General features: G+C 48.2%; 2 protein-coding genes across 4 annotated transcripts in view; one reads left to right on the forward strand and one right to left on the reverse strand.

Annotated features, from left to right (window-relative positions):
- The window catches only part of DEDD (death effector domain containing), a 41,925-nt gene that overhangs the window by 26,249 nt on the left and 2,233 nt on the right, over nucleotides 1–13,443 (forward strand). Inside the window, exons 1-2 of one of the 2 annotated variants that reach the window (XM_081340927.1) lie at nucleotides 10,001–10,115; nucleotides 12,612–12,700. In XM_081340927.1, coding sequence (XP_081197053.1) covers nucleotides 10,020–10,115; nucleotides 12,612–12,700 — 185 coding nt within the window. In that variant the 5' untranslated portion in view covers nucleotides 10,001–10,019. Of the gene's footprint in view, nucleotides 1–10,000; nucleotides 10,116–12,611; nucleotides 12,701–13,443 lie in introns of those variants that run through there. The other variant, XM_081340928.1, reaches the window with a different exon arrangement.
- Nucleotides 1,561–9,587, reverse strand: NIT1 (nitrilase 1). 2 transcript variants are annotated; one of them, XM_081340923.1, is made up of 7 exons: nucleotides 9,495–9,587; nucleotides 7,654–7,743; nucleotides 6,842–7,093; nucleotides 5,048–5,151; nucleotides 3,529–3,662; nucleotides 2,590–2,715; nucleotides 1,561–2,149 (listed from the first exon to the last, which is right to left on the reverse strand). In XM_081340923.1, coding segments are annotated over exons 1-7 (987 nt in total). In that variant the 5' UTR covers nucleotides 9,497–9,587; the 3' UTR covers nucleotides 1,561–1,870. The 2 variants fall into 2 exon arrangements, with proteins under 2 accessions (XP_081197049.1, XP_081197048.1); XM_081340922.1 differs by lacking the exon at nucleotides 9,495–9,587 and adding an exon at nucleotides 8,615–9,473.

The following is a 13,443-nucleotide window of genomic DNA, read 5'->3' on the forward strand; positions in this document are numbered from 1 at the left end:
GCCACGTCACAGCCACCAATCTGCTTTGGGGTGCTTAGGTTCTAACTATCAATTATGTGTAGAGCAACAATTTTAACTTATTGTCCCCTACAAGTCCACGCTAGGGAATGACAAGAATTGAGCTCAAATTTCTGTTGTAAGAAAGAAGTTAAGTGAGTTTTGCCCCATTTTATAACCTTTCTCGTCACAGATGTTAAGTGAATCACTGCAGTTGTTAGTAACACAGCTGTTAAGTGAATCCGGCTTCCTCATTCACTTTATCAGAAGGTCGCAAAAGGGGATCACATGAACCCAGAACACTTGCAACTGTCCATGCCAGTTGCCAAGCATTCAAATTTTGATCACCTGACCGTAGGGATGGTGCAGGTCATGAACCATCTGACACGTGACTAATTCTGCATGAGAGATGAATATGATCCCTTCTGCACTGCCTGCCAAGGTCTCCTAAACTACAGGAGCTGAGCAGAGACTGATAATTTTGTATAGTTTATCGGGAGCCACAAAGTCTTTTGCAGGCATGGGTTCTGACGAGACTAAAATGTGGCAATTGCCGGTGGCAGCTTGCGCAAAATATAATGCACGCGTGCGAGTGTGCGCAAGCAGACTTAGTTGAAATCAGCTCTATAATGCAGAAAATAAACCAAGTTTTAAAAATCAAGTTCTATCAACGAGACGTTTAAAAACAGATTTCTCCCTATTCCAGGTATTTTGTAGAACAAGCTTAAATCTTGAATCAACATTGACAATTAAATTCTAGTCTAATTCTACGTGTTGCAGTAATGAGGTGGGTTGAATTTCTGTTGCTAAGCAGGACCATTGTTAAGGGAGTCACGTCTGGTTTTATGACCTTCTTTTGCCACGGTTGATAAAAGAAACTCCCTGCAGTTTAAGTGATCATAAGGTTATGGTGAATCGTGAATCTGCAACGCTTCTGAGCAACAGATATATATGTGTGTGCGCCCATATATATGTATATGCACATAAAAAGCGAACATACTTTATTGGGAGGGGACACTGCCCAGAGTCTGAGGGAGATGGGTGGTTCAAAAATGTGAAAAATAAAAAGTAAAAATACACACAAAGTGAAAAAAAACAAACCACCCCACTCTAGCAGAGAAAATTAATGCTTCAGAGGGGGAAGTACCCTGACCTCTTATTTTATGAAAACCAGGGCCCTTCAACTTTTGGAATCCTTTTCCACCTGGCTGACCTGGACTGACAGGCATTTTAATTATGTTTACAATTTTTAATTTATTTTTAATTTTAATTTATTGCACAGATGATTTTAATTTTATTTTTATCTTAATTTCTGTACTTATTATATGTTATTGTTGTTAGCCGCCCTGAGTCCTTCGGGAGATAGGGCGGGATATAAACCCCATAAATAAATAAATAAATCTTTTAAGCCTTGTGGACTTCAATTCCCAGAATTCTCCAGCCAGCCTGGGGAATTCTGGGAGTCGAAGTCCACGAGTCTTAAAACGTTGCCAAGGTTGGACGCCTCCAATCGTACGGAAATAGGGAGTCTTGAGCTGCTAAGAAAAAGGAGCTGGATTAAAGTGAAGTTGGCTGGAAAAGACATTTATTTTGGGAATGAAGCTCCTCCAGAGGGAAAGTGACCGACTCGGCCCCACACCAGTTCAAACCCTGAATGTCTGAATAGTCAAAGGCAAACTTCTGATGCTCCAACGAGGGGGAGTGTGTCGAAACGCCCACCCCCTCCCCAGCTCAGAGGTTACCTGCATTCTGTTTCTCTCCTTCCCACTTTCCTTCTGACCCTCTGGACGGCAGCTACGGTCAGGCCGCAGCCCCTGGACCCTGCAGAGTCCAGTTGCAGCAGCCAAGCCCCCTCCGGGGCCAGCCGAGCCCGTCAAGGGGGCGCAAAGCCCCACTCTGCAGCTGCCCGGCCATATAAGCGAGGCTGGCGGTGGGCAAAGACGGGCATCTCCTGGCGGAGGCGGTGCAGGTAAGCCAGGTCGATTTCGGCAAAGCAGAGGCCGGGGCCCTCCCGGCATTGGGCCACGATGCTGCCCCAGGGGTCCACCACCATGCTGTGGCCGAAGGAGGTGCGGCGGGGGTGGTGCTGGCCTGTCTGGGCCGCGGCCACCACGTAGGACTGGGTCTCCACGGCACGGGCTCGGAGCAAGACCTGGGAAAGAGAAGGAAGCCGTGAACCGAACACGGGTCATCCTTGACGTACGACCACAACTCAGCCCAGAATTTCCGTCGCTAAGTGAAACGTTAGTTCCACGAGTTTTGCCCCATTTTGCGGCCTTTCTTGCCAGTTGCTCATTGAATCGCTGCAGTTGACAAGTTAGCATCGCAGCTGTTAAAATGAAATCTGGCTTCCCCACTGACTGCTTGTCGGAAAGTCACGAAAAGGATCCCGGGACATTGCAACGGTCGTTAAGTACGAGCCAGCTGCCAAGTGTCTGGATTTTGATCTCGTGACCGTGGGGATGCTGCAACGGCCGTTAAGTGTGAAAGACGGTCCTCACTTCGCTTCCAGTGCCGCTGTAACTTCGGGACCGTCACTAAATGGACCGCTGTAAGTCGAGGGCTGCTTGCAGTAAAGGCCAAGGGACTTACTTCCCAGTGGGCGGCACCGGTTGTCACAGTGAAGGCCGACGGGTAGGTGAGGATCTCGGCGCCCGCCTGGGCCAGAGCCAGGGACATCTCTGGGAACCGGAGGTCATAGCAGATGGCCAGCCCCACCTGGAGAAGGGACAGAATTGGTGAGAAGCTGCCCAGGAGCGCCTCCTGCTGGAAATAACTGGGAATACGTTAAGTGGCACAGCCGGTCCTCGGCTCACACCACAAGGGGAGCTGGAGCCTGTGTCACTAAGTGAATCGCGCCCGATTATACCTTTTTCCCCCCGATGGTCGTTAAGCAAGACTTCTTGATTTTGCTTGCTGGGAAGCCTCAAGGAAGGTTACAAAGCGCGATCCCAGGACCCCCAGGATGTCGTAAATGCAGGCCGGTTGCCCACTACCCTCATTCTGCTCCATGCCTTTTTATTTTTCTTTGTTTTTCACATTGTGGAACAGCCCCTCTCTCTTCAGAGGGAGGGAGAGGGCTCTGGGTGGGGCGAGGGGGCGGGCAAATATTAAAACACACACACACACACATAGGCTTTAAAAGTTGAAAATGTAGAAAAAGAGGCAAGGACAATTAATTAGTCTCCCTACAGGTAGTCCTCGACTTAACAACAGTTTTGTTTAGCGACCAGTCGAAGTTACAATAGCCCTGGGGGGGGGGAAACGGGATCCCCTTTTGCCACCTTCTGACAGGCAAAGTCAATGGGGAAGCCGGATTCATTTCGCAACCAGGTGACTAACTTCACAACCGTGGCGAGAAAGGTCGTAAAGTGAGGCAAACCTCACCTAGCAACAGAAATGTTGGGCTCAAAGGTGGTCCTAAGTGGAGGACTACCTGCACATGGAAATGAATGGAGTGGGGGTGGGGGGGCTTCGTGCTCCTCTGGGGCCCCCCAGGTGAGGGCGCAGGCCCCACTTTCGGCCCCATACCTTTCCAGCTGGGGTGGGCACGGGCGGCACCAGCTCTGGGCCCGGGTTGGTGAAGGCGCTTTCTTTCAGGGAGACCTTTCCTTCCAGCTCCACGTCAAAGAGGTGGATCTTCCGATAGGCAGCCACAACAGACCCTGAGACCAGCCTCGCCAAGGAAAAAAAGGAGGATCCGGTGGATTAGAAGCAGACAAGGGAGCAAAATCCACCCAACTGCAATGTCATGCAATATTTGTGCCAGCTACAGGTGATCCTCGACTTACAACAGCTTGTTCAGTGGACGTTCAAAGTTACAACGGCACTGAAAAACTATTTTTCACCCTTAGGACCGCTGCAGCGTCCCCTGGTCATGGGATCCAAAATCTGGACGCTCAGCCACTGGTTCACATTTACGACTGTCGCAGCGTCCCCATGTGTGTGTGTGTCGTGTGATCCCCTTTGGCGACCGTCTTGACGAGCAAAGTCAATGGGGAACGCCAGATTCACTTCACAACCGTGCCACTAACTTAACAACTGCAGTGATTCCCTTAAGAGCCGTGGCCAGAATGGTTGTAAAACAGGGCAAAACTCATTTGACAACTGCCTCGCGGAGCGACAGAAATTTATCCAGAGGCTTTTCTATCTGACATAGACCTTTAAACAGCTGCTTTGCATCACCCTAAGTCAGGGGTAGGTAGGCAACCTTGGCTCTTTTATGACTCGTGGACTTCAACTCCCAGAATTCCTGAGCCAGCCTGGCACAGCTTGGAAACCTCTCCCTTTCCCCTCAGCGTGGCTGGCTCAGGAATTCTGGGAGTTGAAGTCCACCAGTCATAAAGCAGCCTAGGCTTACGCCAGGGGTAGGCAACCTTAGTTCTTTTATGACTTGTGGACTTCAACTGTGGGCTAGTATTAATTTAATTCTATTTTATCTTTCCTTTTTGTATTGTTTTAACTTGCCCTGTGAACCGCCCTGAGTCCTTCGGGAATAGGGCGGTATATAAAATCAATTAATAAATAAATAAACTCCCAGAATTCCTGAGCCAGCATGGCCCAGCTTGGAAACCTCTTCCTTTTCCCTCAGCGTGGCTGGCTCAGGAATTCTGGGAGTTGAAGTCCACGAGTCATAAAAGAGCCAAGGTTGCCTACCCCCTGCCCTAAGTCATAAGCCAGTTCCTGCAAATTACAGTGTGTTTGTCCTACAAGAAGTCACACTGCCGGCAAACAAACTACCTGTTGATCGAACGCAAAAGTCTAAACTTGGCCATCCTGGATGCTTTGTTTTGACTTAACAAGTTGTGTAAACACAGCTACTGTACTTTGTCAACACGCTTTATGTCTTAAATTTGATGTATGCTCAAATTTAAGGTTTTTTCCCCCCAAATATTACCACTGCGAAGCGGATTTTTTTTTTAAGGAAGCGTGGGCAATCCCACCCGGCTGAGCATCCTTGTGACAGAGCTCTCTTGTTACAGGAATATTGGGGGGAGGGGCGGGGGGAGCCAAGAAGAGACCCCCACCAAATTTAAGGACATTTCATTACCTTTGGGATCCACCAGAAGATGGCAGTTGTAGATCCGCTGCGTGCTTTCCCAGTCTCTGCCCCTCTCGTGGAAACCGCCAAGGGACAACCACACTCCACATTCCCTGTCCGACGAGAAGCAAAAGTGTCAGGACCCTAACCCAATCCACATCTTAGGAAAGAAGAACTCTCGGAGACAGGATTGTCCAAACAGGAACTTTTACTAGAACATGATTGACAAGTGGATAATCTAGACAGGATCTGGAAACTGCGTCACAGATCAATACTTTTAAAGTGTCCCTGAGTAAAACCCCCTCCCCTCAGTCCATTTGGTCAGTCCTGGATCAGTTAAGGTTCATGTGTCAAAACCCTTTGTGGGAAAAGAGAACCTCCATGCATTTACATCGTTGTTTCCTCCCCTTTAGATTCCAATCGGAGATACAAACCAGAATCTCTCCCCCCTCCCCCCTTTCTTTGTTCTTCTCAGTTCAAAGGTTCTTTCCTTGGTCTTTATGATGGCCCCCAGGCAGGCTGAATAAACGACCTTGCATCTAATGGATAAAGGTAAAGGTTCCCCTGCACATGCGTGCTAGTCGTTTCCAACTCTAGGGGCCGGTGCTCATCTCCGTTTCAAAGCCGAAGAGCCAGCGCTTGTCCGAGGACGTCTCCGTGGTCATGTGGCCGGCATGACTAGACGCCAAAGGCGCACGGAACGCTGTTACCTTCCCACCGGAGTGGTCCCTATTTTTCTACTTGCATTTTCACGTGCTTTCGAACTGCTAGGTTGGCAGAAGCTGGGACGGGTAACAGGCACTCACTCTGCTACGCGGCACTCAGGATTTGACCCGCCAAACTGCCGACCTTCTGATCGACAAGCTCAGCTTCCTAACCCACTGAGCCACCGCGTCCCTTGTCTAACGGATAGGGATGGCCAATTAACATCTTCTCTTCCCCTCCTTGGGAATGGCAGAATCCAGTAAGGGGATGAGATTTAGGTTTGTACAGATAGGGCATTAGGAATGGAATATAAATGGATTCTGGAAAAAGGTTTGTTTCCTCCCTGTGCTTACCTGGCTGAGGTACTCCCCTTCCTCACCTGGTGGCACCTACAGACGATGGAGCCGTTTTCTGCATCTGCTACGAGAACTAAAACCTTTTTTTCCCCCCGAAAGAGTTTTAGGTTGGGGTTTCTCAGGCTTAGAAACTTTTTAAGAGGTGTGGACTGCAACTCCCAGAATTCCCCAGCCAACTATGCTGGATGGGGAATTCTGGGAGTTGAAGTCCACACCACTTAAAAGTTGCTAAAGTTGAGAAACCCCAACCCAAGGAGACGAACACATTTATTTTAGATGTTTTATCTCGCCTTTAGTTATTTTTATAAATAGCTAAAGTTGGCAAACGTACCTAAAAGACCTTCCTTCTTCTACTTCCCCCACAATAACAACCGTGTGAGTGGGTGGGGTTGAGAGTGACCCACAGGCACCCAACCGGGTTTCATACCTAAAGAGAGACGTGAACCCACCATCTCCTGGTGACCGGCCCAAAGCCACTCTGCTGGTTCTCATGCCTAAGGCAGGACTAGAATTCACCACCTCCTGGTAATTAGCTCAAGGTTACCCAGATGTCTTTTGTGCAGGATTCGAACTCGCCGTCTCCTGGTTTCTAGCCTGGCGTCTTAACCATGGGACCAAATTGATTAGTTCTGTGACCATTTTTATGATTCATCTTCGCTGTACATCAATAGGCCCCCATTGGGAGGGATCCGCATTCTTTCACACGCCACCCCAGCCATTCTGGCACCCCTGCGAGTCCTACCTGGCCAGGCTGATGTAGCGCTGAAGGTAATCCCCCTCCAGGGGCTCCGCCAGGCTGAGAATTTCTTCCGTGCTGCTGCCAATGAAGTCAAAGGCTTCTGGGAGGAAGACAAGGCAAGCATCCCGCCGAGTTGCCTCCCGGACAAGCTGCGAACAAGCTGACCAGTTGTGTTCACGGTTGGGAGTCGAGGTCACCTGGCACACCGCAATGAGGGGCTTTGGGCCTCGCGCACCCGAGGACATCGCTTGGAATCTGGACAAGAAAATATGGAGCAGGTATTAAGAGGAACCCGAATGCAAAAAGCCATCACCCCTGGAGGAGAAACAGAAATGTAGTTAGCAATTAACAGGACAAGGAGCAACGGATGGAAACTAACCCAGGAGAGAAGCAACCTGGAACTAAGGAGAAACTTCCTGACAGTTAGAACAACTAACCAGTGGAACAACCTGCCTCCAGAAGCTGTGAATGCTCCAACACGAAGTTTTTAAGAAGAGACTGGACAGCCATTTGTCTGAAATGATCTAGGGTCTCCTGCCTGAGCAGGGGGTTGGACTAGAAGACCTCCAGGCTCCCTTCTTAACTCTATTCTGATTAAGAAATTTTCCATTCTCCTATAATTTTTTTAACTGTTTTTAACTTTTGTATTTTTTGTTTTAATCACCCTGTAAACCGCCCTGAGTCCTTCGGGAAAGGGCGGTATATAAATATAATAAAATAAAATAAAATAAAATAAAATAAAATAAAATAAAATAAAATACCCTGTTTTACTGCTCCAAGGCTGCCATGTGCAAAAGCATCCCTAAATTAGTTACCTGTGGCCAGGCTCCTGGCTCTGGATCCCTCCAAACTGTTTCCCAGCAACACAAAGGATTTGCAAGGCCTTCTGGACCAGCCCTCTCAACCTGGAAAAAGATGCCAAAAGATGAGAAGTAGTTTTTTTTCTGAGCTTCAGGGAGAATCTCTTCCAAAACTGGAGAAGAATAATTATTTTTAATAATTTTTAATACAAGAGAATATTTGCAGCTCAGGGATTAACTGTGAAGTACAGGTAACCCTCAACTTACAACCATTTGAAGTTACAATGGCAGTGAAAAAAGTTTTTATATTTCATATTTCACACTTATGATCGTTGCAGCATCCCCATGGTCACGTGATCAAAATTGAAAGACTTGGCAATGGGCTCGTATTTACAACCGCTGCAGTGTCCTGGGGTCAAGGGATCTCCTTTTGTGACCTTCTGACAAGCAAAGTCCACGGGGAAGCCAGATTCACGTAATAACTGTATTACGTACTCACTTAACTACTACCGGGATTCACTGTGACAAGGAAGGTCACAAAGTGGTACAAAACTCACTTAACAATTGTCTTGTTTAGCAATCGATATTTTGGGGTCAATCACAGTCATAAGTCGAGGACTGCCTGTACTTGGTGGTCTCTTGAGTTTGTTTTTTTGGCACTCAGATCAGTCATCAACGGATCTAACAGCTAAACCGTCTGCCTCCATTTTATCTTCCCCTCTTTGCCACCTGTTCCTGCCTGTAGCCCCTCAGTTTGAACCAATGGCATGTTTCTACAACACAGTGGACCCAGTTGTAGATCTAGTCAGTTTTTTAGACTGGGCACTTTTTAGAGGGGTGGACTTTAACTCCCAGAATTCCCCAGCCAGCTTTGCAAAATGCTGGAAGTTGAAGTCCAGCCCTCTTAAAAGGTCCCAAGTCTATAATTCCCACGTTATATAGATCATGGAAACAGAGCCTATGAGCCTATTTATACCTTGACTGTTTGAAATCCATGCCAATCAGCAGCACACACACGGACTATTCAATTCTATTCTTCTCTATTCTATGTTCTCCTCTTCTCTATTCTGTTCTATTCTGCATTCTCTTCTCTATTCTATGTTATCTTCTCCATTCTCTTCTATGTTCTCTTCTATTCATTCTTTTCTATTCTATGTTTCCATCCTTCCGAGGTAGGTAAAATGAGGACCCAGATTGTTGGGGGCAATTAAGCTGACTTTGTAATAATGCCGCTTGGGGTGTGGGTGTGTGAAAGCCCTAATAAGCAGGCATATACATAGAATGAAGGCTATTGCTAAGCACATTGATTTGTGCTTTAGATTGTTAGCCGCCCTGAGTCTTTGGAGAAGGGCGGGATATAAATGGGATTAAATTAAATTAAATTATTCTCCATTCTCTTCTTCTCTATACTATTCTGTTCTCCTCTTCTCCGTTCCCTTCTTCTCTATTCTATTCTCCATTCTCTTCTTCTCTATTCTATTGTTCTCTTCTTCTCTTCTCCATTCTCCTCTTCTCTATTCTATGTTCTGTTCTATTCTCCATTCTCTTCTCTATTCTATTTATTCTATGTTCTCTTCTGTTCTCTTCTTCTCTATTCTATGCTTTCTTCTTCTAGTCTCCATTCTCTTCTTCTCTATTCTGTTCAATTCTATTCTTATTCCCATTCTTCTCCATATTCTGTTCTAGCATCCGCACAGCTTTCTACACGGGCTCTCCCCTGCCCTGGACCCCCCTCCCCACGCAAGAAAATGGGCTGATTGGGGGGGGAGGTCCTGGTTTTGCACAGGGGGCTACTGCTTCCAGGGTTCCAGCCAGCCCCCCACCCCAGCCCCAGCCCCGCAGCTCCAGCGCCCCACATTCCGCTCCCGCCTCCGGCCCACGCGCGCCCCGAGGAGCCTCCACGCCGGCGGCCGCTTCCCTCCGTTCGGGCTCAGTCCGTCCCGGAAGTGCCCTGGGCCCCTAAGAAAGATGGCGGCTCCGGCGCTGTACAGCTCACTATATTTCCGCTTCCCTGATTTGAATAACGCTCATCTTTTCGCCGTTTTTCCCTCGCGGGCCCGTCACGTGGCCGCGGCGAGCGGCCTCCTGGGAGGTGTCAGCCGCGCCCTTGACAAAGATGGATGCCCCGATGAAGAGTATCGGGCCGAAATAAACCGCCCAAGCTAGACTCATTCTCGGGCCTGCGGGGTGACGTTCGCTCTCCGTTGTAGAATTTCGGTTTTGAATGTGGATACTTTCCCATTTACGGCAAAAAGGAGCGCGGAGAGCAAGATTCCCGCATCAAAGATGGCGGACAAAACGGCGCAACGGCGGCTTCCGGTCTCCGAACGACTGACCCACCGGAAGTTGTGTTTCTCCCGGCCGGAGGGAGGAGGGCGAAGATGGCGGAGGAGGGCAAGAGCAAGAGCGGCCCGGCGGCGTCTCAGGCGGGTCCTGCGGGCGGCGGCGGGGCAGCGAAGCCTTTGACCCCCGAGCAGGTACCGCGTTGTGGGGGCTGGGAGCAGGAGCGAGCCGAGAGGCGGGCTCCTGGGCATGTGCAGAGCGCCCAGCCGAGCAGAAGAAGGCGGTTGGACGCGGTTGCCACGGGCGATGATGCTGCTTCTCTCCCCCGAGCGTGTGCAGAGTCCCATCTCCAAGGCCTGTCACGAGGCTCTTAGGGGACGTTGAGCCACCTTGATTTCTTTTTATTTATTCTTCCTTTTTATTCGTGATCCATTTTCTATAGCTGCCCCTCTCGCTCGGTCAGTCTGGGCGGCGGGTCATTCAAATCCTGATCTGGGCCTGGCAGGCTTCGCTGGTTGCTGAGCCCGTGGGGGCAGAATGTCATAGAAATGCAGGCAGTCCTCGGCTTAACGACCGTTCCAAGTTACAACGGCACTGAATAAAGTGACTCGTGACCACTTTTCACACTTGTGACCATTGCAGCATCCCCAGGATTGTACATTTGGATGTTTGGCCACTGACTCACATTGTTCTGTACCAGCCTGCTACCGGCCCTGCAGCAAAAGCAGGGACGACCCCTTTACAAATGGCAAGAGGCTGGAATAAAGCCTGCCAAATTTATTCACATAAAACAAGAGCAAGACAAGACACCAACCATAAAACACGAGCTAAGAAGCAGGAACAATCCAAGCGGTTGCCTTCAGCAAACCAGCCCTCCCACACATTCCCCTTAAATACAGTTCAGGGCGTGGCTTCTCTGTGCCTCCTTCCGAGGTGCCCCATTGCCTCCCTCTGTTTACTCCTGACTGACTGCCTCCTGCGTCGGGCGTCCTTGAACAGGGCCAGCTGTGGGTCATCTTCATCCACGCTGTCAGGCTCACACAGCTGGGTCTCCACCAGGTGGGAGGGGCCTGGCTGGGGGCTCTGCGGAGCCTCAAAGCCATCATCAGCAAGTTCTTCAACACCCCCCTCCTCCTCCTCCTCTGAGTCATCCGACCCAACTGCCGAACCCACAGGCTGACCCTGAATCACAACACACATTTACGACGGTCGCAGTGTCCCAGGGTCACGTGATCCCCTTTTGTGACTTTCTGACAGGCAAAGCCCTAATAAGCAGGCATATACATAGAATGAAGGCTACTGCTAAGCTTGTAAGCCGCCCTGAGAAGGGCGGGATATAAATGGAATTTTTAAAAAAAAAGTCAATAGGGGAAGCCATATTCACTTAACAACCATTTTACTAACGTAACAACCGCAATGATTCACTTTAACAATTGTAGCAAGAAAGGTGGTAAAATTCACTTAACAACGGTCCCACTTAGCGATAGAAATTTTGGGCTCCTTTGTGCTTCTAAGTGGAGGGCGACCTGTGTCGAAAACTGAGGGCAGAAAAGATCTATTGAGTCTGCTCTGCAAGGGTTTTTTTGTCTTATTTTTAATTTATTATTTTTCATTGTTTTTTATGTTTTATTTTAAAATGTTTGTTCTACGGCGGATGTGTGTTTATCCCAAGAATGTTTAAGCTCAGTCACTGATGACAGACCTGCCGCCTCCGCTGGACGTTGGTGCCAATCACAGCTAATGCGAATGGAGACATGGGTGTGGGCTCAATTTCATATTCAGGTGGTGGGTTTCCCACATTGTAGTGAGTTTACAAGTTGCTAGAGTTCAGATCTTTGCACAGGCCTTGTCTCTGGCTGGTTTGAACTGGTTCTTATCACAATCCACATGCCACATGGAGAAGGTTTTGTTGCTTCAGAGAACTAGAAACATTAATCAAAGACATTCCTAGTTACTGAAAACATTACACAAAGTTCCCCCCTTCCCGACTCCCAACAGGGGCTTCTGATTTAATTAGCCATGGTAAGCCATCCAGCACTACGGTGATGGAGAAAACTCCTGCGAGTCCCTTGGACTGCAAGGTGATCAAACCAGTCAGTCCTAGAGGAGATCCACCCTGACTGCTCTTTAGAAGGCCAGATCCTGAATTGGAAACTCAAATCCTTTGGCCAGCTAAGGAGAAGGAAGGACTCACTGGAGAAGAGCCTCATGCTGGGAAAGGTGGAGGGCAAGAGAAGAAGGGGACGACAGAGAAGGAAGTGGCTGGATGGAGTCCCTGAAGCAGTAGGCTTGAGCCTAAATGGACTCCAGAAGATGGTAGAGGACAGGAAGGCCTGGAGGAACGTTGTCCATGGGGTCGCGAGGGGTCGGACACGACTTCGCAGTTAACAACAACAAAAAGCCATCCAGGCTCATTCTGGATAGTGACGCAGGTGGCATATAAAGTTAGTAAATACAATAAAAGATACTACAATATGTAATTGGACTGGGAAGCTGATAGGAGTTACACTTCTCTCCTTGGTAATATACACAGGGATGGTTGTCATGAATGCTCAGCAGGAAACCAAAGACACCAGGGCTGTTTACCGTCTAAAATTTATGCACAAAAGAGAGGACGGGATGAGGCAGGCTAGAAAGAACAAATAAAAGCAGTTCTTGTTCATCAACATAGGTGTAATTTTCCCTTCCAGGTGGTAGCAGGATTCAACCGCCTCCGTCAGGAGCAAAGAGGTCTCGCTTCGAAGGCAGCGGAGCTGGAGATGGAACTGAACGAACACAAGTATGTCATGACCACAAATGAAAAGTGGGGATTTTCTTGATTCTTGGCAGAGGAAAAAAAGTCTGCTTTTTTCTGCTTTGGTTGCAATTAAATTAGGGTAACCCAGATCCACCTAGTACAGGTAGTTCTTGACCTATGACCACAATTGAGCCACAAATGTCTGTTGATAAGCATGACAGCTGTTAAGTGAGTTTTATTTATTTATTTATTTATTTATTTATTTATTTATTTATTTATTTATTTATTTATTTATTTATTTATTTATTTATTTATGGGATTTATATCCCGCCCTATCTCCCGAAGGACTCAGGGCGGCTAACAACAAAACATATAATAAGTACAGAAATCAAGATAAAAATGAAATTGAGAACATCAGTGCAGTAAATTAAAATTAGAGAATTTTAAAAATGAATTTAAAATACTAAATATAAATTAATTAAAATGCCTGTCAGTCTAGGTCAGCCTGGTGGAACAGGTGTGTTTTGAGGCCGCGGCGAAAGGATTGGAGGTTTTGGGCCATCCGAAGCTCAGGGGGGAGCTGATTCCATAGGGTTGGCGCTCCCACAGAGAAGGCCCTCCCCCTGGGGGTCGCCAGCCGACATTGCCTAGCTGACGGTACCCTGAGGAGGCCTTCTCTGTGTGAGCGTACTGGGAGTTTTGCCTCCCTTACGACTTTTCTTGCCATTGTTGTTAAATGAATCACTGCAGTTCACTTAGTAACACGGTTGTTAAGTGACTTTGCT

This window comes from Vipera berus (assembly GCF_964194415.1).
Source record: "Vipera berus genome assembly, chromosome: 16".
In the NCBI taxonomy this organism is placed as follows: Eukaryota; Metazoa; Chordata; class Lepidosauria; order Squamata; family Viperidae; genus Vipera; species Vipera berus.

Coding starts and splice junctions, on each gene's coding strand:
- NIT1 (XM_081340922.1), bottom strand. CDS start 8,634: ATGGATTTCAAACAGTCAAG. Junction 7,094..7,653: donor AGCCAGGAGCCTGGCCACAG/GTAACTAATTTA, acceptor TTTCTTGTCCAG/ATTCCAAGCGATGTCCTCGG. Junction 3,663..5,047: donor TCTTCTGGTGGATCCCAAAG/GTAATGAAATGT, acceptor GGCTGGTCTCAG/GGTCTGTTGTGGCTGCCTAT.